The sequence below is a fragment of the Engraulis encrasicolus genome, chromosome 14 (assembly GCF_034702125.1).
Source record: "Engraulis encrasicolus isolate BLACKSEA-1 chromosome 14, IST_EnEncr_1.0, whole genome shotgun sequence".
In the NCBI taxonomy this organism is placed as follows: Eukaryota; Metazoa; Chordata; class Actinopteri; order Clupeiformes; family Engraulidae; genus Engraulis; species Engraulis encrasicolus.
The window spans coordinates 44437024-44464981 of NC_085870.1; the positions used below are offsets into that span (position 1 = coordinate 44437024).

The window sequence follows — 27958 nt, forward strand, 5'->3', positions numbered from 1 at the left end:
CACTCAGCCACCTTTACAAAAGAGAAGCATTTTTCCCTACTGAGGCATCCCTTATTATCTCTCATTCAGATGTGGGTTGGTGAGAATGGCACCACACTAGCAAAATGCTTTTTATTGACATATGGAATATATTGGACTATTCCCTATAGGCCTACAGACAAAGACTAGTTAGCTAAGTAGCCTAGTCATCAAGCGCACAACAAATTTGCCATACTGTTCTTCCATGATGTTGAAGGTAGAACACCAATGCTGTTTTCATATTATAGACCAAGTCTTAATATGAGCAATTAAGTGCAGTCCATTTCCAGTGTAATCTCAATTGTGACTAAATGTAGCCTAGTTGGTTGGTGTCTTGGATTTGTAGAACAGTGTTTCTTGTGTTGTTTCACAGGCTTCTGACTGAACCTTCCACTCCACTATAGTATTCCTTTGCCCTTGACTTTGGCTGTTAACCCCTGGCCCCGCTGCCACGGCAACCCCCCTCCCTTCTGCACTCCTCTGAATCACCAGCGCTCTCTACTGGTAAGAAATGTCTGCTTGTATGTCCATCCATGTGCACAGTCCGTTCATGGACATCACATTACTTTACATTGCATTACATGACATTTAGCAAGCTCTTTATTCCAAAGGGACAAAGACATAATCAGTAGCATATGATGATCTGTGCAGAAATAGCTTAGAGCAGGGGTGCTCAACTAGAAACTGAAACGGTCCACTCGCCAAATTTCTTATGTTTCCAGGGTCCAAATAAGTCGCTACGGACCGATGCCGAAAATAGCCTCACTCGCTGGCCGCACTGGCCTCTTGCTCACTCACTGAGTTGTCACAGTGATGATACTTTTATTTGTCATAAGACTGGCTTCGCAGAAATACACCTACAGATCGCATGGAAGCGAAATCTCATGTATAATTTATACATATTAAATACAGATGAATTTTGTCTTGGTCCGGATGACATTGCGTTGGGGTCCGCATCCGGACCTGGGTCCGCCAGTTGATCATGTCTGGCTTAGAGGATGCAGGGCAATTAGGGTTAAAGCATAAACCTGAACTGCAGTCAGAACCTTGCATTTGTGTCAAGTCAGTTCACAAAATCTGCTGAACTTTACCAGTGCATTAAGTTCAGCAGAGGGGTTGTTGTGGCCCAGAACATTAATGCACCTGTCCGTTACATGCCCATGGGCACCCGGGGTTGATTCTGTTCTGGGTAATTTCCCAACCGTACCCCAGTTCTTGCTCAAACTCATTTTCTGTCTCTCTTCTGCTCTCCTCTGTATAATAAAGGCATACAAGTCCAAAATATATTTAAATGTACATAGTATATGGACTAGAGGAAGCAGCATGTGATTCTCTTTCTTCTTATCCTACATGGCCTGGAACACTGAGGCAGCTTGGTGGAGCCATATAGTGAAGAGTTGTAGTGCCAATTCTGTAGAATTACAATTCTCTTTCTTTTCTGCCCGTGTTCCAGGGCTGCACAATATATTGAAAATATGGCCATATTAACTTGTGTAATATACATATAGTTGAAAACAGGCAGCCCCCCTCCCCTTTTTTTTAATCTTGGTTAAGGCGGTGAGCATGAAGCCGAAAGACAACATCACTACATTTTTGCTGTATTTATTTATAGTAAATCGTATCGTAATGGCAAGAACCAGCATGATATTGCATAGAAGTGCATATTTTTAGAACTAAGCATCATCACATGCCATTTTGCAATTTTCAAACAAGCCTGTTGTCGAGGGTTAATGCAGGAGGAGTGAGGGTATTTTTGTAAGACAACGCCTCATTGTCCCATTCCTTAAAACAATCTAAAAATGAGATTGCTTGACATTTGGGCAGGACACAATGATTTTGGGCATTTCAGTGTGCGTCTTTCACTTTGAAAAGCAGCAATTCTGTGTGCACTTCACCTTCACCATGAGTCAATTACGACCCCAACCCCCTACACACACACACACACACACACACACACACACACACACACACACACACACACACACACACACACACACACACACACACACACACACACACCAGTTTCTGAGGGAATGCCTCATAGACAAGTTTAGAATGGCATGTTTGAAATGGAGGGGCTTCGGTCCTCAAAACAATGGCGCTTTTATGACACCCGGAGCCTTTCACTCCTACTAAAAGCTTGCGGCCCTTCACTGGCTGTTTCAGAGCTGGAAGTCACAGCGGATGTCTGCGGCAGATGTCTGATTGCACAGGGAACATCCCATAATATGGACGGTTGGCATGGTTAAACAACACACACACACACACACACACACACACACACACACACACACACACACACACACACACACACACACACACACACACACACACACACACACACACACACACACACACACACACACACACACACACGTTGTTAGCTTCTGGCATTGTCTTCCAGTCTGGGCTTGAGAAGAAACAGGTGCTGTGTACCCAGTCTGGCTGCTTTGAATAGTGCGGCTGTAATCAACTATTTCCCAACTTTTTCCCTCAAGTATGTCTTTTTTTTTTTAAAGTATTTTTGGGGGAGCTTTTTGGCCTTTATTATTATAGGACAGTGTGAGAGTAGACAGGAAATGATTGGGGGAGAGAGAGATGAGGCAGGGCTGGGAAATGACCCTGGCCAGACTCGAACCGGGGTCCCCGTGGGCAATGTAAGCCAAAATGTGGGGGGCTTAAAGTATTTCTTTACCTTTATTCAGATGGGATGGTGAAGAGACAGACTGGGAAGTAGAAAGAGAGAGAGATGTGGAAGATTTGGGAAATGACCCAGGCCAGACTCGAACCTGGCTAATGCTGCCCGTACTTTATATGGAATGTGTGTGTTACAGTATAGCGCCACAGCGCAAAGTAATCACATATTTTGAGACTAGACAACCATGTCTGTTCTTTTTTTAAGGGACATTTTTGCCTTTATTTCGATAGGACAGTATGAGAGGGGACAAGAAGTGAGTGGGAGAGAGAGATGGGCGGAGGATCAGCAAATTACCTGGGCCAGAATCGAACCCGGGTCGCCAGCAGAGTAACCCAGTGCCCCACCGTTAGGCCACGGCAGGGCCGTCTGTTCTTTTCTTTTCTTTATCTCACAGTATTTCTAGTATTCTCCACTCCTCCTCATTACAGCCAATCGGCAAACTTGGCTCGGGTGCAAGTGATGGACAGGGTGCAATAACTTTGCGTCAATCCTTTGCTCTTTTTTATCAGAATGAGGGAGGTCTAATTCTTCCATTATTTGCATGGAGATGATTTTGCTATTTGGAATGGTTAGGAACTCCACCACTTTTGTGGCAATGGTTTGGCATGTGGCATGAAGTGTTTTCTTTAGTCAAAAACAGGCAGAGCTTGATTTTTACCGCTCCTTTCCCATGCACATGAATCTCACTGAAATTTACCTTGCATTCCTCTAGCTTTCTCTCCAGAATCTGTGCTGCGGAACAAAAAAAAATCCCCTCTAGAGGTACAGTGTCCCTGCTCAACCCTGGTTCAGTCGGTGCAGTGGGAAAACAAAGTGGTTGGGACTCGGCCATCCATGATCCAACCAATCGTCAGCTTTGGATCAGATGCGGCTGAAAGAAATAGCTCAGTTTGATTGGCTGCTGAGCTCAAATGTCAACAGCTGTTTTGCCAGAGAGTCAAGCCTCTGCACCTTTTTAATGCAACCAGGGAAAGTAAATCAGGGCCGTGCTTGTGGAAGTGGAATCACAGAGTACTCCAAAAGAAACAAACCACACATTCCAATTCCACTACTTTTTATGTGTTATGCTGTAGCATTTGAGACTCCCTGAGCTGTGGTTTGCAGACTTGGCCAGATATTGTTTATTGCATGTCGGATGAAGAGGCAGCAGGCTTAGTTAAATGTGACCCTTTTTCAGAATAATGGTTTAGCAGTTTAGAAAGAAAATAACAATGAAAGTGATTGAAAAGCGGTGCCTTTGTTGACAGTAAAAGTCGTAGTTCTCAAATAAGGGCAGAGGACTAAAGGGGGTTGAGGAACGGAACAGAAGCTTGAGCAGTATGCGCGAATGAATTCAACAATGTCAACTAAATTCAACTTATTGTAAATTCAAAAGGATAAAAGAATAAATGGTTTCTGAACCAAATGTGATTCTTCTTACACCCTCCCTTGCTCATTCACAGATCCTTCTCCATCATGCTTGGAGAGTCAACTGTCTGAATGCGCCCACATCTGTTTACTCATCTGGCCAGTGTGTGATTCCTGTTGCGGTTATCCTCGTTGCACACCTACAAGGTAAGGAGTGGCAAGACGCCACTAAGATGTGACTATAGCACAGAATTATCAATCTCAGTGAGTTATAGAGAGAAATAAGTTAAGGAGGAATCGGTTGCCTTTTTACATTTGTGTGCAGCGCATCAAGTCGCTTGGTTCCAGGCCCCAGTAGGCCTTGGGCTGCTCAGATCCACTGTTTCTGTATGTTTATCAGCTTGTCAATGAGTCATTTACACAGTGGCAAGAAGGATTTTCTTTTATTTTTATATTGGTTTGTCAAGTCTAGCTGCTTTTGATTCATTGAGCTATGAACATCAGATATGGAGAAATAAAATGCATTTGCCACTGTTGGCACAAAGCGAACGAGGCGATTTCATTCAGAAGCTAGGCTGTGTTTTGTTTAACATGCATCAATCCACCATGCCTATTGCCTACTCAAGGTGTGTGTGTGCGCGTGTGCATGTGTGCGCGTGTGCGAAAGAGGGAGAGCGAGAGATGGGCACAGAGACAGGTTTGTCCCACCATCGCACACTGACATATTAGAGCCTTATATTAACATGTTGACATACACTTGCACTCCTTATCTGCAGAATGCACACACCTTACCCTGCTTTGCTCACGTGTAGTGCACACACACAAGCGTACACACACGTCATGGGGGTGGTGTTGCCTCCCTCTCTGGGCAAGTGATGAATGCATTTTGTCCGCATGGCCATTTTTAGTAATAGGCCGAGTGAAAAGCGCACCGTAAACTCGGATGGGACTCTGCTAATTAAATGATTGCCATAATTAACGTTCATTAAACGTAGATCGATAAAGCGGCGCAAGGATTAAAACAAGGTCCATACATTATACACTGTTTTACAAGGGAGTTTTTAACGAGCCCATATATCCCCAGCCGCAGCGAGGCGCGTTGCCATGGAGACGCAGGCAGGGTGGCGAGGCCTTTAAAGAGGCAGCGCCGTATATCTCCTTTCCCCCTCTTTTACGCCTTTCTGTCTTCATTTATATTTGATCTGCTTTTTCGGCTCCCAGGAATGACTCAAGCCAGATATAAAAACTACGGGGATAGAGATGGGGGTGGGAGTGGGTGAGGGGAGAGGAGAGGGATGGAGATCCAGGGGTAGAGAGTATGAGACGAAGGGCTTTGGGGCTGAAAATGTGAGGAATTTTGGTCAGGATGAGCATCAAGGCCTTTCTGGATTCTTCTACATTTTTTCTACCTCCAAGATTCCAGCAAATGTATTTGGGCAATATGTGCTATGTTGGACATAGTTGATTAATGGGACATTGACATATGGAGACCTATCCTGGGTCTTCAAATATGTGCTGTGATGCTGCATTTAATCTGCATATTAAGATAATCTTAATTTCGCCAACTAGCTACAGTACAACACAGACAAGTGAAAAAATGAATGGGTTTCAATGGAGCTGCCTAATATCATATTTTTCTCATATAATTTTAATATTAAATTCAAAACGAGTCTCATTTGAGTACTTTTCTGTTTTTTAGCACCTCTACATTTTTATATACCATGAGTATATACTAAACTGAATTTTTGAAGCCGAATCCATATACATTAGCAGAATGCTAGCCCGTGCAGGTCGAAATATTCTGCCCTGGTGGAAAAACTTAAAAGAGGAGGTATTGTCAAGTCCGTTGATTTNTATCACACCAACCATAGTTCTTAACAAGAAATGTTTATTTATTAGGTTGATGACTGGAAATTGGAGTAGAGCATTTAGCATTATTTAGCCCAATTGAGTCCATTAAGGTTTCCCAGTCAGCACTTGCCCGCGGTCACCATTTAGGTGGAACTGCACGTTTTTGAGTGGAGAATGCGAGCCAATGAGAGTGAGCCTTCTCATAGTTTAAATATATTCTGGTAGGCTATACTCATGAACGGTGTGACGTTTTCCATGTGCGTTACGCCCATTTGTGGGGGAAAACAGGCAATGCAAGTCAATTGTTGATGTTGGGGTTTAATAAACGAAAGATAAGGACCTGTAGACAAGCGTTGTTCAAGCACAACATGCTGAAAACGTGTTGTGTTACCGGCTGTTCAAATAATATCGCCAAACAGTCGTGCCTGAAGCCATTGTTGCCAGATGTGTCTGACCAAATCCCGCCCAAAAGCTTCTCAAAAACCGCCAAAATGCGCTAAATTCCGCCCAAATTCAACAAATTACATTGACTTCTATGGGCCCAAAACGGCTGAAAAAAATGCCAAATGGCCAATTTTTCCGGTTTTTACACGCAGAAGCTCATCCCAAGTAGCCCAATTGGGCGGGCACCCGCCCAATCTGGCAACACTGCCTGAAGCATGTACTGTGTTCATTTAGGGTAGCCGATGTATCATGTAAGTTGATGAGACATTCGGTTTGTTTTCACCCATAAAGGGGCGTAACGCACATTTAGGAGCAAAGTACCCGGATGGCCGTTCATGTAAAAATTCGGCTACTGTGAACCTGCCTTTTCTTTTTCTTTCCTGTTATTTTGCTTGAAAATCGTCTGCCAATGAAAATGGGTCCAGCTCTGCATTCATCACCAATATTGGTGCTGTGATTGGTTGTTCCTTTGTCCAGTAGAGCACAGTCGTTTAAAAGACACATTGCCTCGCTGCCTGTCTACAAACTTGGTGTAATAAGGGCTTTTCACGTCATCACTTTATTTTAGTACAGTGCTTGTGAGGTGTTGTTTTAGGTGTAGAGTCTATTGTGCTTTTTGAAGCCTATCTGGGTGGATTTCAATTTGTGTTTATGTCTAAACACAGTTGTCCCTTGTGATGTTTGTTAAGCAATCATTAGATGTTAATGAATTCTGTGACATATTAATAATATAAAATGTATTAGTTTGCCTGAAGTTTACGCTGTGATTTAGAGGGACCGACCGATCTCTTGGTGGCGCTGAAATGTGATTAATAAGCTTGCAATAAACTGCCTAACCATAATGAAGGCAACTATAATCTGGGAGACAAGTGAGTTTGTTGAGATGGTGCTCAGGAGTCCCGCTTGCTCTTTAAAAATGATTAATTTCCCCATAGGCATGTAAGTGCTGATGAAATGCGTGAGCACGAGGGTGGAAGTGGCGTTGGATAAAGTTGTCAACTAAATGACCATGTAATTGATAGATTTATTGGTCAAGAACGGGCCTTAACATGGGTACCATTTGCAACTACATTAAACCAATCAGATCATCCACATATCATTTGGGTAGGTCCGCATGATCATGTGGTCTCATGGAATTGACGTGGAAGCATTATTATCTTAGCCTGGCTCTTTGAGACTAAACTCTGGCCAGGCAAACCATGTCTACCACATTTCAAATTCCCACAAGAAAGGGAACCAATCGGTTTTGAGTATTTCCAACAGCTTGATGGGGCATGTTTAAGGAAATGCTACACCAGTTTAGTTAACAGATGAGTGAAAGAATGGCTGGTCTAATCGATTGAAGCTTCAACCAGTAGCATACGGAGGAGGCATTTCATGAACAAAAGCTAGACACACCCTTTGCATGTCAGCCGGGGACATGTTGTAGAATGCTTTGCCTTGCCAGACTAAAGTATCAAAGACTCTAGCTTTTGCCAGACCCAGCTCCTGAACCACCATGCAGCCAAACCAATCAGGATTGCAGGAGTTTCAGAGATGTGACATAGTCAATGTTTAACTTTAAACACAGAGGAGAAGGGAAAAGCAAGTGGAAGGTGACAATTACTGTGCGTTATTGTTCCTGCTGTGTTGTAAATTGCTTTGGATAAAACGGCCTGCTAAATGCAATACAATGAGAAGCGTGAGAATGAACAAAGGGTAGCGAGGCAAGGCGCAGGCAGGATGGCTGGTAGTGCAGGCGGGGTGAGGAAATGAAGGAAGGTCAAGCTGCGCGTGCTTGCGGAGGTGGATGAAGGTCGGTTGCGTGATGGAGGGATGCGGGGTGAGGAGGAGGAGGAGGAGATGGAGGGCGAGATAGTTGTAGACTCCGGGGGTCTTCCCACCTCTCCTCCATTTCTAATTAAAAGTAGGGGAGTGAGCAGGGGGGACATCAATTCCCCACTGATTCCTCCGTTAAGGGTTTAGGGGAGGTCATAAAAACAGCCATGCGCCTTCATCGATTTCATAATGAGAGAAAGGGATAGAGGGTAAGAGAGAGAGAGAGAAAGAGCGAGAAAGAGAGCGAGCGAGCGAGAGAAAGAAAGTGAATGAGAGAGAGAAGAGAGGAAGGGGTTGAAGGAAGGCGATGGAAGGAGAGAGAGAGAGAGAGAGAGAGAGAGAGAGAGAGAGAGAGAGAGAGAGAGAGAGAGAGAGAGAGAGAGAGAAGGACATGACAGGAGATGTAACTTAGCCTGGAGAGGATGCTGTGAAGAAGGGTATTGGATGAAGGGAGGAAAATACGAGTTGAATATGAATTATGAATATAGAATTAGCTTCAGACGGTGTTCTACAAATGAAATTAGATTCATGACGTGCGTGTTTGCGTGCCTGCGTGTTGGTGGTGTGCGGAAGATGGGATGGGTACGTATGTGTCGTGATGATTTGGTGAGATTGTGCGAAAGAGACTGCTGCTGCCTGTGATTGTGTATGGGTGGGTTGCTGTGTCGGTGGGCATGAGAAGGAGCCTTTTATATGCAGTTCCAAGTGTGCTGTGTGTTTATGTTGGTCTCCTTCCCAGACAAAGTCAAAAAGGAGGTCTCTATTTCCTGCATTAGAGATACTGCTCCAAAGTCGTGTGTGTGTGTGTGTGTGTGTGTGTGTGTGTGTGTGTGTGTGTGTGTGTGTGTGTGTGCACGCGTGTGTGTGTGTGTGTGTGTGTGTGTGTGTGTGTGTGTGTGTGTGTGTGTGTGTGTGTGTGTGTGTGTGTGTGTGTGTGAGCGCATGCACGCATGTGTGTGTGTGTGTGAACGCACGTGTGTGTGTGTGTGTGTGTGTGTGTGTGTGTGTGTGTGTGTGTGTGTGAGCGTATGCACGCGCATGTGTGTTAATGTGTGTGTGCATGGAGGCAGAGAGCAAGAGATAGAGAGAATGTGTGCCTGTATGTGAGGACTAGAGAATGAGAAATATGACAGAAATGGAAATAAGCAGGAAAGAATAAAGCTTAGAAATGTATTAGCTTAGAAGTGTATATGTGTATGTGCCTGTGTGCCATGCACAGTGAGGCATATGCGAAGACACCCGTCTGTCTCCCTGATGTATGGGCCCCTCGCAGTGAGGCCGCGCAATACCGAATGGGGGTCCGTTTCTTTTATCGATGGCTGTAAAAGTAACGGCACAGACACATACCAATTGGTAAACAGACAACATTTTATTACCAAGATCTCAAAGTGAGTAAAAATACACTTAAAGATACACACATAGTCACAAACACACACACACACTTATACACCACAGCTACATGTGGCATAGTCTACGTATGAAATTCCTTTTATTGTTATAATAATAATAATAATAATAATAATAATAATACAGTAGGCTATCTATATATCATTCATTACACTAAACATATTTGCCTTAGCATGCAAACACTCATCACTCTCTGTTGCACAGCATCTCGGAGCAAAGAAAATCAAACAACTCAGAAAGGCAGACACACTGGTTATAAAACACCTCGATTCTGATCAACAGGGAACATTGAAACAATGTTTCACTACTATATTGTGCAAGTTTTTATACTATTATTGCATTCCTCTCTCCGTCTCCTGAAAGAATATTTGTGACCAAATTCATTAAAAACACTTTTTTGTCTTTCTTTTTTATTACCATATCACCATATGAACTGACATGTTTGAAAACAAGAAAAAAATATGTAAACAACTACACAATTCATCCGGGAGATTTAAGAAAAAAAACTCACACTCACACAATATGCACACTTAAAAAAACAGTACACTCTGTCAGCCAGTTAGCTGTGGAAAAGGCACATTGCACAGCACCCTTTCATTATTGCACATAGTGTAACCCTGTATGTGTGTCTCAGGGGAGACATCCTCCTGATGCCCTTCCATTACCACAGGGGGTACTCCGAGAGATAGCTGCAGGGGAAGAGGGCAGAAAAGAGACATGGTTAGGCAGCGGTATGGATGGATATGGAAATACAGTTGTCAGGTTAGGCTGTGTCTGTCTTTCAACGTGTGTGCATCATAGGAGAGAGCATGTGTGGAGGTAGACTGATGGATGCCCACTTGCTTAGACATACTAGGTCTATGTGAAAGGCATACAGAAGAATATTTTATTTGCCCTCTAGACAGGATTATTCATGAACACAAAGATTGAAATGAGTTAAACTCATGTGAAAATAATAAGACACAAAGAAATTAATTATAACTGATGGAGGGTTTAAATAAGAGGAATAGAGAGAGATAGGAGGTGTGTGTGCGTATGCGTGTGTGTGTGCGTGTGCGTGTGTGCGTCAGGTTTTGACTGTTTGCACCCTACGGGTGTGCAAAAACGTCTATAGCTCATCTTCACACCTCCTTCTCCATACTCCACATGCTCATCACCACCCATCTGCTAAGATGGAGTAGTCTAATATCTCTCTCTCTCTCTCTCTCTCTCTCTCTCTGTCTCTCTCTCTCTGTCTCTCTCTCTCTCTCTCTCTCTCTGTCTCTCTCTCTCTCTCTCTCTCTCTAGTAAGTGTGTCTCTTGCCTCATCTGAGTGACTAGAGGCTGCCATAAAAGACCTTTAATGGGTTTATCATTGCAGCCATGTACTTTCAGGCAGATCATGCTGCAGTCAGCTGCCATTTGAGGAAGAGGAAGGCTGTCGAAGACAAAGGCAAAGGTGGCATTTCCAGACAGCCATTACACCAGCAAGGGCAGATGTAGCATCTCTGTTTTCAGTGTCTAGAACAGAGATTCTCAAACTGTGGGCTATTTCAAAGGGGCCCCAAGTTGGAAAAAATTGGGAACTTCTGGTCTAGAAATTACCTCAGGATAAGTTCTTGGGCTGGTGATTTCTCCTCAAAATGGATCTCGTCGTTATTTGACTTCTCTTCTGGAGTCTCCTGGCATCAGGGCATCAGAACACACAATGTGGTGGTTAGTTTTGTGGTAGGGTAAAACACACTTTTCCAAAAGCAGACATGCAGACTTGGCTGAGTGAGGGGCATTTAAAGGTGCACTGTGTAGGATGGTGGCCAGAGTAGGTATTGCAATTATGCTGATCATTGAAACTGCTGCCTATTGTCAAATTTTATCTTTTCATGAATATTTAGTAAATAATAAACTAATATTTACTAGTATGACCAAAGAGTAGCACGTTTTCCATTTAAAAAAAAAAAAATGGCAAACCATGGAAAAGATCCCCCTTTTCATGTATGAAAAGTGCAATTTTCCCAGCCATAATTAATACTTTGAATTTAATGATGGTGGTAAGTCTTTGTGGAAAAGGTAACATTTCTTAATGGGCAGCATAAGCCTTGAAGGTCTAAAATGTCTTCAAATTGTCTTAGTTGGTTCTCCGCATGATATGATTAGCCTCCCACAGTCCTACCTTCCTTCCTTCACACATGCTTGCATGCGCTCCGTGTCTTGGCCACGAGCAGCTCTACAGTATATCAGGTGAATAAAGTTAATGGGGATCTACGCACGGGGAGCCTCTGGCCTAATGCCTGAATGCCCGTCGGTTCAGTTCTCATACTATATACACTTCGCCACCGTCTGAAGGAATTATGTGAGCTGCCGCTGCTCCTGCTGCTGCGGCACTACTTCATATAGGCTGAGCGGAGCGCCTGCCTGTCCTGCCTAGCTTGCCTGCCTGGCTTTTCTCTTCTCGAGCATCAATTATTCAGCACCTGGAGTATTGCCTCTTTCGGGCTCCAGCTACGCTGACAGCGCAGGTTGGTGATTTGCTACCGTTATGGAGGGATGTGGACGGGCTTACTGGAGTCTGGGAGGATGGGTGGAGGAGGAGGGACCTCATCACCAAGGCCGCTGACAGCTTTTGCTGGGCCCAGGAGAAAGTCATCTGAAAGGGCACCCTATCCAATACATACAATTTAATGGGGACCCAATTCTGGGCCCCGTGTCTCCCTGGGCCCGGGACAACATACCCATTTGTCCCCCCTGTCGGTGGGCCTGCTCATCACACACACACACAAACACACACACACACACACACCATCGCAAACTCCACAGCTGCCTCTTTTTTTATGATGCTTCTGAATCTATCCCTCCTAATTTAGGACGCACTGAATGAGTGGTGAAGGTGATAAAAGGTAGGGTTACCCGCAATCTATTTATGGAGATTGATGTCTCCACTATTTCGTAATCTGTCAGAAAATCTTTATGTGCTACAGTTTGTTTTTAATATTTTGAGCGTGTTTGATATATCTCTCTTTTGAGAGATATTCTGGGCTATTTTTTCTATTCCAACTATTTGGACTTAAGTGAATCAGCCGAAAGATCAAGTTTATTTTATGTCAAAACGACTCTCTTGGCTTTGCACAAGGTGTGGGTGTAGCCATGACAACTGTCTGTCCTGAGCCTCTCAGCCTTCTTTGGATGTTTCAGGGTCAAAGGTCAAGTGAGACACCCCACCCCATACTAACAGACCAGACTAAGAGGTGTGAGCAGTTGCTTTATGTTGTGACTTTTGGTCTCACCTCCTCCCTGCTCTCCTCCTCCTCCTCCTCCTCTTCCTCCTGGACACTGGAGGCAGGGGTCAGCTGGTTGATCTCTACCACCCTGAAGTGTGACTCCTCCTCATGCTGAGTCTCCTCCACATGCTGGGTCTCCTCCTGGGTCTGGGTCTGAGTCTGGGACTGTGTCAGGGTTGGAGGCTGGGTGTCGGTGTCTGTGTTGGTGTCTGTGTCTGTCTGGCTTGCGTCCCCCTCACAGGTGTCTGCCTTGGGGGCCTCTGCCCTCTCAGACACACCCACTTCCTCTTCCTCCTCCTTCTTCTCCTCCTCCTCCTTCTTCTCCTCCTCCTCCTCCTTCTCCACCTCCTCTTTTGGTTCACAGGGTGGGATGCCAGCTGGGGCTGTAAGGCAGGGAAATGAAAGGGTGGGTGGCCTGTTGTGTGTGTGTGTGTGTGTGTGTGTGTGTGTGTGTGTGTGTGTGTGTGTGTGTGTGTGTGTGTGTGTGTGTGTGTGTACCGTATGTATGTGTGTGCGTGTGCGTGTTGCTTTCCCTTTTCAGAGCACCATTACTGGCAGCTGCATTAGTTTATGTATAATAAGTCCATACTTGACTGTTGTCAAAGTGTATCAGATTACAGAGAGGTTTTTTTTGCAGTTGTTGATTTTAAAATTCCCTGCAATTCAATAAAGTGTAGTTTATTTTGATCGTATCCAACTTGGTTTATGAATGCAGTCAGGACCATGTAGCTTTTAGTCCTCTTATCAGTGTGAAAATGGTACAAGATTTATGGACTTGAGATGTGAGATGTACACAAAAAAATGTGTGGGAGATGTGACAATGGCAATTGCTAAACTATATCATTGTTTCACACATAACGTATAATTTTTATTTATTTTTTAATTATGGACTTGACTGACCTGTCAACACCAGTGAAGCCTCAATCCACCTGGCCTCAACCTCCTGGTCTCTCCTCTTCTCCAGCTCCCTAATATGCTCCAGCAGAATCTGGGGGAACATCAAGGACCATCACATGCATTAGAATGTGAATAGGAAGTCATGAAGTTCAACTCTGGAATGTTGCAGTAAAATTCTAGGTTAACTGGGGAATATGCTTTAACTTACTCTTCAAAAAATTTAACCACATGAATGGGTAATAATAGTAAGGGTGCAATTTTTAAACTTTTTTTTAAGATAATGTAAAATTCTGAAGCTGAAACCTGTACATACCTGTAAAAACTGTATTGACCAGAACGATCCAACCAAATGGCTATAGGCATCTTAAGACTAGCAGCGGTAGAACTGTTCAGACGTTCAATCGGCCCTATTTTTTTGACCATTGTCCCAATAGACTCTTCACACCGCTGTGATTGGCTAAGTAGGCGTCACTCTTAAAGGTCAGGTTAGGCCTAAACTCCCACATAGGACGCTGACCATTCACCGATGTTACTGCAAGTCACTGGCGGCTCATTTCTGTGCTATATAACACTTACAGTGCCTTCAAAAAGTCTACACACCCCTCCTCAAATGTCAGGTTTTTGTGATGTAAAAAATGACAGAAACACAAATAAATTCACGGCTTTTTCCACCTTCAATCTAAACTATTAACCTGTACAATGCAATTGAGAAACAAGCATGAAGCTTTAAAGGGAAACAATAGAAAATAAAAAACCTCAGTTAACATGGTTGCATAAATATACACACCCTTAAATTAATACTTAGTTGCAGTACCTTTGGGCTTGTCTGGGCTATTCCAAAACCTCAATCTTATTCTAGTGAAGCCATGCTTTTGTAGACTTAGGCGTGTGCTTGGAGAAATTGTCGTTCTGAAAGATTAGCTCCTCTGCATCTTCACCTTTCTACCAGGGGGGCGGTGGTTTTGTGCCACTACCACGGCCCCTGTGAAAATTGTCATAATTCCCTCCTCCCTAATGAAGGCCCCAGTTACAGCTGAAGAAAAACAGCACAAAAGAACAATGCTGCCACCACCATACTTCATGTTAGGTATGGTGTTATTGCGGTGATGTTTTGCGCCAAACATACCCTTTTGAATTATGACCAAAAAGTTCAATCTTGGTGAGGTAAATTTCTCAAAAATACTTCTGTAATCTCCCAAATGCATGTGGGAAGATGTGTTATGGTCAGGTGAAACTGAGGTTGAACATTTTGGACATAATTCCAAAAGGTATTTTTGGCACAAAACATCACCGCAATAGCACCATACCTAACGTGAAGTATGGTGGTGGCAGCATTGTTCTTTTGTGCTGTTTTTCTTCAGCTGTAACTGGGGCCTTCATTAGGGAGGAGGGAATTATGAACATTTCCACAGGGGCCGTGGTAGTGGCACAAAATCTTCGCCCCCCTGGTAGAAAGGTGAAGATGCAGAGGAACTAATCTTTCAGAACGACAATTTCTCTAAGCACACGCCTAAATCTACTAAAGAATGGCTTCACTAGAATAATATTGAGGTTTTGGAATGGCCCAGACAAGCCAAAGGTGCTGCAACTAAGTATTAATTTAAGGGTGTGTATATTTATGCAACCATGTTAATTGAAGTTTTGTATTTTCTATTCCTTCCATTTAAAGCTTTATGCTTGTTTCTCAATTGCATCGTACAGGTTAATAGTTTAGATTGAAGGTGGAAAAAGCTGTGAATTTATTCGTCTTTCTGTCATTTTTTTACATCACAAAAACCTGACATTTAAAGAGGGGTATGTAGACTTTTTGAAGGCACTGTAAGTCATGACCTCGTCATTGTGGCTGTGGTCTGTGGCTAAATAAAGTGGTCAGAGAGGCCCTTCTGAGCAGGTCTGGGAAGCATTTCCTCAGAGCTTCACTTCTGCAACGCCTCTCCTGACAAACAATTGCCTTCATTAATGCCGGCTAACAGCAGTTCATACAGTTACATCCATCTCCTGTGAGGCACTGCTCAGGGAAACGCACATCTGGGAAACACACCCCTTGTGCGTGAGTGTGAAGAAAAAAACATGGCTGCCCCCTGGCCGTACCTGTTTCTCGAGCTGCTGCTCTCCCTTTTCCTTCTGTGCTGCTCTCAAGCTGGCTTTGAGCTCCTGCACTTCCTTGCGTGCGTCACCGAGCTGAACCTGCAGGGGGCAGTACAGTGCTGTTTTAGACAAAGGAATGCGGGGGAAAATGTGTTGAGGAACCCTGTTTGCCTGGTCTGTCTCTAGGCAAATGCCAAAGACTTGAGGAGGTTGTTGAGTAGCACAATAGCGCGGAAGGTAATTATATGTTTCTGGAAGGAGGAGCTTATTCATCATTTTCTTAAGGTTAGTTGATGGTAGGCATATTAGTAAAATTAGGTATTGCAAAGATTGTGTTTGTTAAAGGGGTCTGATTTTTTTTCATTTTCATTTCATTAAATGCAAATAATTGGTGTATGAAACTGTCCTTTTTTATTCCCAAGATTTGTGATGGTGTTGTTTACTCTGCTTAGCCACCCACAGCGCCTGAAGTAAAAACCCTTTGAGGTTGCCTCCCCATGTTTACTCAGAGGGGGTGTTTTAATGTGCTGTTTATCTGAAACCCGAGGCCAGGCTTGAAGCAAGGCCATTGCTCTGGCCTCCATAACAGTGGTGTCGTCTGAGTGCAGATCAGAGGTCTTGTGATTAGCCTGACTGTTAGGACTTTAACCAGATTGCACACATCAAGTGAGAAGTGAATAAGGGCCCTCATCCTGAAGTGTTCATGGACGAATAAATCATTGAATCTTGAGAAAGCTGTCTTTTGTTTTAATTAATCTACATCAAATGAGACTTCCACCATTTCTGAAATGCAGAACTCTGAGAGTTTGGTCTTTTCGAGTTTGATCATTTCTTCCGAGAAGCCTGATTATGTGTGTGTAACTCTTTATGGAAAGTATATTTAGCAGAGCAATGCACCAGCTCTCTTTGAAAATGAGTAAATTACATGCATCACTTATCACAGATGAGATGCTCTCATAAATATACATCTTGTCAGTGAGGTGTTTTTTCCTTCACAGTTTGTGTCTAACTATAGTAGGCCTACACAGGCTGGTCTTTCTGCCTGTTAACAAAAATTAAGCTATTGCTTGTCTGGGTAGTGGACCTGTCCTTTAACATACAAGTGTGCACATCCCACCTACAGGTACTACTCAGGTTCAGGACATAGCGTGTTTACCACCACACATGCTTGACGCCATCTAAAGCAAATTTGTTTATCTTGGTCTCAAGAGAGATGAACAGACCAAGGATATGGATCACTGGAACCATGTCGTGTGGTCTGATGAGACCAAGATAAACAAATTTGCTTTAGATGGTGTTAAGCCTGGTGTGGTGGTAAACAAGTGAATTTTACCAAAAAAGTGCATCATCTGGCTAGTCAACCATGGTAGTGGGACTGACATCGTTTGGGGATGTATGAATGCCGTCAACATTGGAAATCTGAATTACACCTAAAAAAGCATGCATGTCAACATGCGCTGTGACTACAGAAGCAGATCATGATACTCTCCATAGGATTTCATTCAAAATTCACACCCATCTATTTCAGCTAAGTGCAGACTCAAAATGTACAATTTCAATGTACTGAAAGGTTGAAATACACACCGATGACCTCCCTTTTAATCCCTTTTCATTTCGAAATGAAAAAATTAATGTACGTGTAGTTGCTGCCAAAAGTGGTTCTACAAAGTATTAAACAAAGGCTGTGAACACTTTTGTAAATATATTTGTTTTTTATTTTTATACATTTTCAAAACTGTCAAGACAACTTCTTTTTCACATGGTCAGAATGGAATAATTTGTGTAGGATTTTGACAACAGAGATTCATTTGTAGCATTTGGAATAAGGCTGTAAGATAATAAAATGTGAAAAAAGTGAAGCGCTATGAATACTTTCCGGATTGACTGTATGTGTGATATCTCTCCATGTTGACCAAACATGATTCTACTTTGTGGACTCTCAGCAACCACCCAGACCTTAACTGTTTGTACAGGAACCAGCCACTCAACATTTTGCAGACATATACTATACACACAGATATTTACCCGGTTGGAGTCATTTTCTCCCCCGAGGTCAGCCTCCAGCTTCTCGCGCTCTGCCCGCTCCTCCTGAAGCCACTCCTCTTTGCGTTGCAGCTCGCGGCTCAGCTTCTGAATACGCTCCTGATCCAGCTGTGAAATGGAAACATCATTTGGAACGTTCTGGAAAATGTAGTATGCAAGGACCGCTGTTTTTTTTTCTTTTTTCCAAAAGTGTGTCTTGTGACTTTGAGAGAGTATCTTGCCTCATCACAGTCAAAGAGGGGGGAAAAATGATGGTGGCAGTTAAAGTTAATGTCTAGACACATATGTGGTGGATGTGGCCTTTTGATGTTTCAGCGTTATTTTATCTAGCGAAATGGCTTTGGCCATAATGATATACTCCTCTGTCTTAAACTGCGAAACGGCACGGACAGTGTAAAGAGTTTCACTTAATAAAAAAACTGTTTTTATTGGCTTTTAAATTCCTTACCACATCCGTCTCGCAAGAGTTTTTCCAACGACGAAAATGGTTCATGCTGCATGCGCAGGGCCCTCGCTCCTCAGCACTCGTCACTAGCCTATAGCTGCTTATGACCTGTTGTTGCCAGAAAGGCTGTGTTCCCCTTGGCTTATCTGGTGGAATACTTTAACCTGAGGAAAGTTCCTGAGCTGTGCCCAGTGCTGAACCCATACATCAACCTTTCATAAAAGCTAACTGTCCGAAAAAATGAAACTTCATGTATTAAGTTAACCTTTACTCTTGATTCCATAACCCCTGCTGAGGGGTGTGAAGGAAAAGTTCATGCATATGCAGTATCTGCTCTGCAGTGTATTCTCTGTTCAAGTTAATGCACAAATCTGTTTTCTTGCGTCTCTCGTTGTCGTGTCTGCATCCTGTCTGCTTGTATTGGTCATCATATCAATACCCTGTATCTGTATGTCATAACTGCTTTGGCAATACAATCTGTTTGCTTGGCAGTGGGCATCCATTTGGAATTGAGTTTGAGAAAAAAAGTAGAGGGTTAAGAGGACGTTTCTTCCCTTGGCAGTCACATTCTAGTCTTTGCCTTTTGTCCGTATTTAGCTCCAGACTCCCATTCCGAGCCCGTGAGATGGGCCTGCTAACTTCCTGCTAATGACCTCACACGGCAACAGCTTTGGAAACAAAATGGTGCAGAGGCTCACACCCGCCGTTATCACTCTCTGAGACGGCGTAAGGGCAAGTGAGGACAGGATTGTGCGCTTGCTTGCCTGTCCTCTGGCTAAGTCTGCACAGCCGTACAGCCTGGTCTAGCAGCTGACTCATTCTGGGTGCCTGACGTCACCTGTGGCACCCTGCGGTGATCTGGGCTGTTGGCATCGGCCCTACTCAGATGTTTGCGCTGCACAGATATGTTGTCGGAGATGGGGGCTTTTATAGCTCAGCTGCAGGGTAGGGTTTAGAAGGCTCTTGCCAGTGCAATTGTTTTAATTGCATGTAGTTCAAGTGGGTCCTTGCCTTCTATGAGTCCTACATCCTGATTTCTCTTTTCTAGTCTGAATTGGGGGCCTAAAATATGTCGGGGTGCATGTGTTACACCATACCTGCATTATGTAGAGTTGGGTGAAAAAAACCCATCTCACACCCTCTGACCCCCTTTAAGTCTCATTATATCTTCATGTCCGATTATTCATCTAGATGGCGTCACCTTCTTATAGCAAGTCGGGTCTGCTACATCACTAGTCAGCTGGTGAGTGCCTCACACTCTGCATGTAAGACTTAAGTTTCACCCCCCCCATGTTTGCTTCACCATTATCTCTGATCCAGTTGCTTACTACAAAACTCTTTGCAAGAATGACCGGGAACGATCATCCTTTGGTGTGCCTCTCACCTCTGCACGGGTCCTGAGCTGCTCGAGGCCCAGGTTGCCTCGACCCCCTGTCACATTCTGGTCAGCTATTAGACCAGTCCCTCACACAAAGCATGTCTGACTCTCTAAATTTAGTTTCATCCCTCTCGTTTGCTTCACTAATTACCTCAGCTGTTGTATGGTAGTCACAGGCTAACTCACCTCTATACACCTCTGTGACTCTCACCTCTACTGACTGAGGAATGAGAAGTGTAGTGGATATCTGTACGGCTTTCACCTCTAATGACTGAGGAATGAGAACTTTAGCGGATATCTGTATGGTCCTCAACTTTATTGACTGAGGAACGTGAAGTTTAGTGGATATCTGTATGCTGCTCACCTCTAATGAATGAGGAAGTTTAGTTGATATCTATATGGCGCTCACCTCTAATGACTGAGGATTGAGAAGTTTAGTGGATATCTGTGTGGCCCTCACCTCTAATGAGTAATAAACTTCTTCCACCACCTCAGCTACCTGGGTCGCTTAGGTAGCGCTTGGTGTACACAAGGCATTACTATGTCTTTTGTCTTCTCTTTTTTGAATGTTTTTTATCTTGTTGTAAAGCACATTGAATTGCTTTCATGTATGAAATGCGCTGTAGAAATAAATTGCATTGCCTTGCCTTGCCTAATGACTGAGGAATGACAAGTCTAGTGGATAATATCTGTAATGGCCCTCACCTCCGCACTGATCCTGAGCTGCTCCTTCTCCTGGGCCCAGGTGGACTCGCCCTCGCGCAGGGCCAGGTGGGCCTGCGACAGCTGCAGGTTGGCCTGGGCCAGCTGCATGCGGCACTGGTGCAGCTCGGCGTGGCTGTGACCCTGCAGGCCGCCCAGCTCGCTCAGCTCCCGCCGCAGCGAGTCGTTGGCGCGCTCGCCGGCCTCCAGGCGCTCCTTCAGGGTCCTGATCTCACTCTGCACCGCCTCGTTCTCGGCCTGCGGAGGGGTGGGTGGATGGATGGATGGATTGAAGTGGAGAGTGAAGAGTGGAGAATTAGGGAATGGTGTTCTTTGATGTTAAGCCCATGTTTTTAACATTTCCAAGATCTAGTCAATGTTTAAATTCACCCTCTTTTGTGTGTCTAGTTTGAGTATTGGACCACTTTATGACCACTGAGATCTCAACAGAGGCTCCCTTTGAGGCAAAAATGTAACACTACCCATTACGGTTACCACAACAATGACTGGTGTCATGGGAAAGATGAAGATGCAAACCTTAAGTGCCTTCTTCTCTTCCTCCTCGTCATGCCTTTGCTGTGTCAACTTCTTCACTCTTTCTTTGGTCCTGCATGGGATGAATGTCATTAGAGCACACCTGTTAGTGTTTGTTCACCATAGCATCATTGCTAGTTCACACGTTTCATCACTTTAGGCTGCAGCTCTAACCTACTGACTCTATTTAAGGGTGCCTTGTGGATGAAATCTCTGCTTTACACAACCTTTAAGTGGTTGCAGAGCACTACCAACCAACAATTACCGTCTTTTAGATGCTTTTCCAAAAACAAGTGAAACACTGCCTTCGCATGGTAGATGCTCCATTACACTTGTGAATTAGGACTATGCAATGTAAGTGTTGTGCCAATGGAATGAAATTTGGAAGGGTGGTTAAGATTCCTTTTAATGCACGGTTGCCTATTGATAGTCTGCATTTCACAGGTTGACTGGCATCCCAACTCTGCTATTAAAATTTCCACTTTCTCAGCTTCAGAGTACGATCTGAGTGGGCATCCAAGCACAACTTTTATTCAACATTATTCCAAAAGTGTACCTCTCCTTGCATCAGACCATGAAATACATTGTTGTGTGTATGTTGTTTTTGTTTTACTTAGTTCTGAATCCTGGGAAGATCTGAATTGTGGTAGATGGCTGGCCTAGCCAGGCTAAATGAGAAGTGGAATTTTGTGCAGTGTCACAGTAAGTATGGGCAGGCTACGCAAAGCCATCTTAGTGGTTTTCTTCCACACCATGGTGGCGAGCACTTGCCTCTACGGCTTGGTCTAAGCCTGTTTCTTCTGCTGGGTCGTTAGGGCATGGCTTTTAGCTCACTTAGTAGCATATCTACCACCCATATACGCAATATAAATACAAATAGAATAGAAATGTTGGGTTCTAGACTGCGCAGGATAGCCTCGGGTTACGTGTGCTGGTGTTTCAGGCCATGCCAGTGTTTTCTCTTGCCTCTCCAGCTCGGTGTCAGCCTGCTTCTTCTGCTGGGTCAGGAGGCTGTTGTCGTCCGCCAGCTCCCTGATTTGCTGCTGCTGCTCTCCTCGCTCCCTCAGCAGGTCCAGCAGCTCCGCTGACAGACTCTTCTGTGTGCTCTGCACATCCTGCAACCATATACAGGCAGGCAGGGAGAAAGACAGAGAAAATGGAAGAGGGAGAGAGAGGGGGAGAAGACTTTAAGAGGCATGTTAGCTGATGAAAAATATTTTCCCTTCTTGTGTGTTCTATCCATTTACGACCTTTTTGAAGCCTTCAAGGAATTGTGCTATCAGCAGTTAAAGTCAACTTTAAAGTGTTGACCCAGCAAATTGAAAACCCTGGATGTTGCCATTTTGTTTCATAGTGCGGGATACATACAAGGCTCCGAGGAGCCCCAAAGAGCCGTCCAGTTGACCGTTTGTGATTTATACATCACCGCCGCACAGTAGGAGGTGCCATAATGTACACTGTATGAAATAAGCGACGTTGCCCCAGTCCTGCGCTTGGACATGGGCTTCGGTTCAAGTAGTAACATTGGCCGTTTAATAAGCCAAGCAACAAAAAAAAACGGTGATATGCCAGTGCTATTTGCTCAGTTTGTAATTTTCATTTGACGGAAACTGTGGGCAAAGATTGCCTTTTATAATTATATTGACATTTTTAAACATCATTTTATGATTCTGCACCATACTCAAAATGGCCCCGCTGCATTCCATTTGGCAAGCCTTCAAGTGCCACTGTGCAGCCCGGGCAGCTCTCATTCACTCTCAACCTCTTTGTGGAACCTCATAGTATACCTTTTAGATGGGTTCATATTTAAACCTAGTATGACAGGTAGCAGGTTTCACTCAGATTTCTTAATTAAATTTGAGGGTGCTGGCCCAAGTAAAACACTTAAAATCAAAGCACACTGAGGAACGCACATGCCGAAACGCATCTGTGCACAACATTAAAGAAAAAAGTTTGATACAAGGTGCGCCCCCTTCTCTTTGATTCTTCATATTTAAACCTACCAGCTACTGTACCTGGTTTAGTTCAAGTGTAATATGCAAAGGGTGCCATCCAGTGAATGGCAACCTTGACTGTAATTCCAAATAATTGGCTTTACTTGTCCAAAAATAGTTCAATTGGGCAAGTAAACCAGGTCATTTGGAATACAGTATGTGGAACTGGAGAGTAGTTGTGGATAGTAGGTTGCCCATAACTGCAATATACCATAGCAGGCTACATGCACACACCCACTTAGTGCTGCATTATGGTCTGGTATGGCAATAGAGTTTTGACCACAGAGGTAAAACACAAGACTAGAGGGGTCATTGCAATTTTACAACAGTACTGAAAAATGGCAAGCGCATACCATCCTCCATATTATGTAGGCAGGCCTGTGCTCTTCAGTCAATGCAAATCAGTGGAGAACACACCAATCTCTGTAAAAAAAAACGTTTTCCTAAAACTGTGTGAATATGAAGTGACGCATTAATCAAAGACCAGATTTGAAATGTCAGGCTAAATCTCTACTTTATATCATATGAATCGGTAAAATACATTTAAGATCAGTCCATATTAGTTTGGTAGATATTTAGCGGTACAGTTCAACTGTTGTCCTTGTACAGTGTGTCGATGGAGAATTTCCCATTATTAAGCCATGTTTTGACAGAGGTGAGTCCCTTCCTTCGTTTATATTACCTCCAGGATTGCTGTGACTGTGTGGGCTGGGTCAAATCTAGTCTTATGTTCCTCCTCTATGGTTATGACTCCGCTATTACTTGGACACCTATTTATAAGATGCCCCGTTATGAAAACATAAACATGACTGTATCTGGTATCTGGCCTGGATCGTGCCCATGGCATGTCACCCCGAATAACATCATGTGGGCCAGTGTCACACAAGTGTTTTCCAGACCAAGGACCACTCCCCCATCTGAGGTTAATAGAGCTATTTAAATGCATGAATTGGTGACGCATCACAAGGGCCTTAGCTTAGGAATAGGATGAAGATTGTTTACATATTATTTGAGTTTTGAAGGTGAGCTTTCCAATGAGATCACACATTTGGTGGTAGGTCGGTTTACTGTATGTGTGACCTGTAGTCTTTCAAAGAGGTAGGTAGCCGAAAACAGAGTTTGTTTATAGTACACTGCCTAAACATGAGAACACTGTATGTATGTTGGGTCAAAGGGTGGTTCACAGACCACTTGGGGTTCACAAGCAATCACATACAAGACACACACTTTGAGAACAGCTGATGTACTGTAGACCTCGAGCAGAAGAAGGCCATACCTCGTGTATGAGCGCCATGTTCTCACTCACACTCACACTTTCTCTCTCTCACACACACATACACTCTCTCTCTCTCTCTCACTCACTCACTCACTCACTCACTCACTCACTCACTCACTCACTCACTCACTCACTCACTCACTCACTCACTCACTCACTCACTCACTCTCACACACACACACACACACACAGTCTCTCTCTCTCTCTCTCTCTCTCTCTCTCTCTCTCTCTCTCTCTCTCTCTCTCTCTCTCTCTCTCTCTCTTTCTCTTTGAGAAACACAACTTCACCATAGGCCTCCAACACCACCACCACAACATACCTTGTGTTTGAGCTCCATGTTCTCCAGCTCCTCCCGCTGGTGCCTGAGCCCCTCCATCAGCTCACTGATCTCCAACTTCATGTCATCGCGCTCCCTCAACAGCTCCTCCTTGGCCTGCTTGTGAAGCTCCAGCGCGCTGTCCTTCTCCTGCCGGCTCTCCTCAACCGTCTTCTTCAGGCTCTGCAGCTCCTTCTGGCACTCCTCTAGGTGGCCCTGGTGGTCCCATTCAAAATGGACAATCAGTGCATACACTTACAATATGGTCAGTCAGTTTATTTTTATAGGCAACTAGTGAGGGTACCCTACTAATATGAATAGGCGCTGTGACCTGTTCTGCTATGGTGACATGACAGAAGCGCATAGATAGTGTGGGGAGACCTAGGTGGCTGATATCAAGAGGCACTATGACCTGTTGTTGACCTTGACCTTGAAGAACATTGCGAATTTATACAGTTGTTTTTATCAGAACATAACAGAAGACTGTAGTGTAGACCAAAAGACGGACACACGCACATAAGCACACACACACACCCTAGGCCCTATATGGTCCATATGTTGCAACTCTCCACTTCACACCAGATCCCTCAGGACCTAATCCTATTTAAAGTGACCAGTGCCGGTCAGTAGTACCTGCAGGATCTGGGCTTTGGGGACCACCATCAGCAGGTCTTCCCCTGCTGCACCCTCCTCCTCGCTGCGCTCATGCTGCTCCAGGGTGACTAGCTCGTCAAGGGCCCCAGGGGTGCAGAACTGGAAGTGGGCACTGATGCCACACACCTCGCCACTGGCATCCACATACACAAACTGGTACATGTCTGCACCGGGGTGGGGCAGGTAGGAGGCTGACAATAAAAGGACAAGCAGGACATGTATTTGGTTAGCACATTGCTATGTTGATAACACTTTACTTTACGGATCGCTAATAAGGTGGTAATTTCGTGTTAATTTCATAGTTATTTCATAGTTATAGTTTGTTTTTAGCAACAACAGCAAAATAACCATACAGTTTCCAGTGCATTGTGTGAATAACTATGAAATTAACATGAAATTACCACCTTATTAGCGATCTGTAAAGTAAAGTTTTACCGCTATGTTTTTACACAGTGGGTCCCAAACATGTACGTATAAAAGGGTGTGAATTGAATTACATTCCATGCTTTCCTTTTGAGATTTTTCATACACTGCATATGTGGTACAAGGCATGAAAATGGGACCCAGGGGATGATAAAGAGGAAACTTGGCAGTGTTTGCAGTTGCTGAGTTGCTGATGGTGTCTGATGTCGCACGGTGAAGTAATGGCCTCGGCTCTGTGACTGTGAGACAACCACATGCTTACTTTGGAACTGGACACAGCAGTCCGTATCACGTCTCCCCTTGTATCCTTCTGGCACCAGAGCCCACACGTAGGTGTAGTAGTCCTTCACTGTAGCCCACCCCACCTGTCACCAACCACAAAAATGCCTTTGAAACTTCTCCCTAGATGTATCCACACTCCACAATATGTTATCCATGCCACAGTTTATCCAAAAGAGGAATAATGTTACCTTGAACAGGCCGATCCAGTCATGACTGGCCCATGTGTGTTCGCTGGTCAGATTGTAGTGGCATTCCACTCTGGTCACAGGGAAGTAGCTCCTTCCCACGTTACGGAACTGCACTTTCCGAATGTTGTCCATGAGGGTACAGAGAACCTGTAAGAGTCGGGTGATGTCAGTGAAAGGGAACTCCCATTGTCATTGTGACACAGCACTCTGCAGCACACAAGTACACACTGCACACAATGAAACTGCATTTATGCCTCACCCGTGGAAGGGGGCAGCCCCCAATGGCGCCCGAAAGGGAGCAGTGCGGCGGGACGGTACCATGCTCAGGGTACCTCAGACATGTCAGCCAATCAAGGTGAAATATATTTGTTTTTGTTTGGCTGCTAAATACATTTCTATTTTCCCTTGCTCACAATTTGCCATTGGCTCCATCAGTCGGATTTGGACTATTTATATTTGCCCTAGCTGTGGATTAATGTGGTGGCTTGTCCTGGCCCATTGCACTATTATTAGGCCTGTTCTAATGGATTCAAAGCCAGAGGAGTTTGTGGTGCCTTCTGAGAACACGGGTGTTTGGTTTCACTGTTGTGAAATTAGTTGACAGGAGTGGCGCAATGTATTTCTTCCGAGAGATATTTTGCCTAAGTCTGAAGTCATTCGATTCCGCTAAATGCGTAATTTGATGCGCCTGTGCCTTTGGCCACGACTGCGCAATATTGCGTGTTGTCAAACGCTAGTTGCATGCAGTACTAAATAGTGTGGCTTTTTATAAAGGGGTCAGAAAGTCACTTCTGCATCCCGTGCAGGAGTACTTCGTCAACAAGATTGCGATAGAACTGTCATCTAATCCCAGTCAGAGGATTTTCGTGAACCGCCGATGTCAAAGACTTACCACAGCTGTCACTTTGCGCGCCCCTCTTTGACAGTTGTCCTCCTTGGAAACTAAGTGAAAGGTGAACTGGAAGAATGCCTAAATGTGTCTCTTCAGCACAGAGCTTTCTATTGTCAAGATGCCATATTGGAAGAAAACAGTTGTAAACGTTGAAATTATAATTTCGCTCGGGATCAATAAATGATACTCTACTATTATGCTGCATTTTTCAAGCCTGTTTAAAATCACGCCGTTGTGATTAAAAATGATTTGACTAATGACTATTGTGACAGTTTTCCTGTTTGTTTCCAAACTCCAGTGGCTGGGTTTTCGTCGTGAAATAAAAGTGTCAGTTAACCATGCATTTGTTTCCGAATAGGTTTGAACTGCAGACATGATACAAACTCGTTTCACCATAGTCATACAACACTGTATGAACTTTGGTGGCCTACACCTAAAATTGTAAAGAGGCCTATTGTCATGTGTCTGAAACTAATTTAAAATCTGATTTAAAGTAGGCCTGTATTTTAAATGGTAGGCTACTCACCGACTGTCTTGGAAATAAAACCCGATCTGAAATAGTTGCCTCTTCGTCCGAGATGCACTTGAAAGTAATGGTGTCTGCTCAGCTCGTGCAGCTGTTTCATTACCGACAACAATAACAAACGCACGTGGATACTGTGACGACACGCTGTTGAATCATGGGTGATGGAGTTCCTTGACTGCATGTCTGTGCGGACCTGGGAAGAGTCAAAGAAACTCAAGAGAAAGAACAATCTCTTGGCGGGGAATGCATTGGCCACGGTGTAGTACGGGGGTGTTGCCTGAGGACACGAGTGGATGGAAAATTAACTCCCTTGCGCATGGTCATTGGTCAGTGGGTGCGATGGATACCATTTTCGTACTCCCTTGCACATGGTCAGTGGGGGCGACACCATGATGGATAATTTGTGGCCAAGTAATGGCAGCTGTTGGTCAGCAGTAATTGCTGGGGGTAATTAAGGACAGCTGACAGACATTCACGCTGTC

At 44.2% G+C, this 27958-nt stretch overlaps 2 protein-coding genes across 2 annotated transcripts in view; one reads left to right on the forward strand and one right to left on the reverse strand.

The window, feature by feature from the left end:
• The window catches only part of LOC134462694 (retinoic acid receptor gamma-like), a 175553-nt gene that overhangs the window by 109251 nt on the left and 38344 nt on the right, over positions 1-27958 (forward strand). Inside the window, exons 10-11 of the mRNA XM_063215839.1 lie at positions 392-522; positions 4159-4270. The gene's annotated coding sequence lies outside the window, so the exon portion shown is untranslated. The remainder of the gene's footprint in view (positions 1-391; positions 523-4158; positions 4271-27958) is intronic.
• calcoco1b (calcium binding and coiled-coil domain 1b) lies at positions 9515-27554 on the reverse strand. The gene is made up of 14 exons (XM_063215838.1): positions 27477-27554; positions 26059-26205; positions 25851-25953; positions 25145-25356; positions 24515-24727; positions 21891-22039; positions 20928-20997; positions 20394-20648; positions 17848-17973; positions 15826-15921; positions 13738-13825; positions 12844-13220; positions 11168-11244; positions 9515-10272 (listed from the first exon to the last, which is right to left on the reverse strand). The coding sequence occupies exons 2-14, from the start codon at positions 26188-26190 to the stop codon at positions 10245-10247; spliced, it is 1926 nt and encodes a 641-aa protein (XP_063071908.1). The 5' UTR covers positions 26191-26205; positions 27477-27554; the 3' UTR covers positions 9515-10244.

Excerpts from the sequence above, each read along its gene's own strand:
- calcoco1b (XM_063215838.1), bottom strand. The coding sequence starts at position 26,190 with ATGGACAACATTCGGAAAGTGCAGTTCCGTAACGTGGGAAGGAGCTAC. Across the intron at positions 25,954-26,058 it reads ACTGGATCGGCCTGTTCAAG|GTGGGGTGGGCTACAGTGAA; the intron begins GTAACATTATTC and ends GGTTGGTGACAG. Across the intron at positions 10,273-11,167 it reads GCCCAAGAACTTATCCTGAG|CTATCTCTCGGAGTACCCCC; the intron begins GTAATTTCTAGA and ends CTTCCCCTGCAG.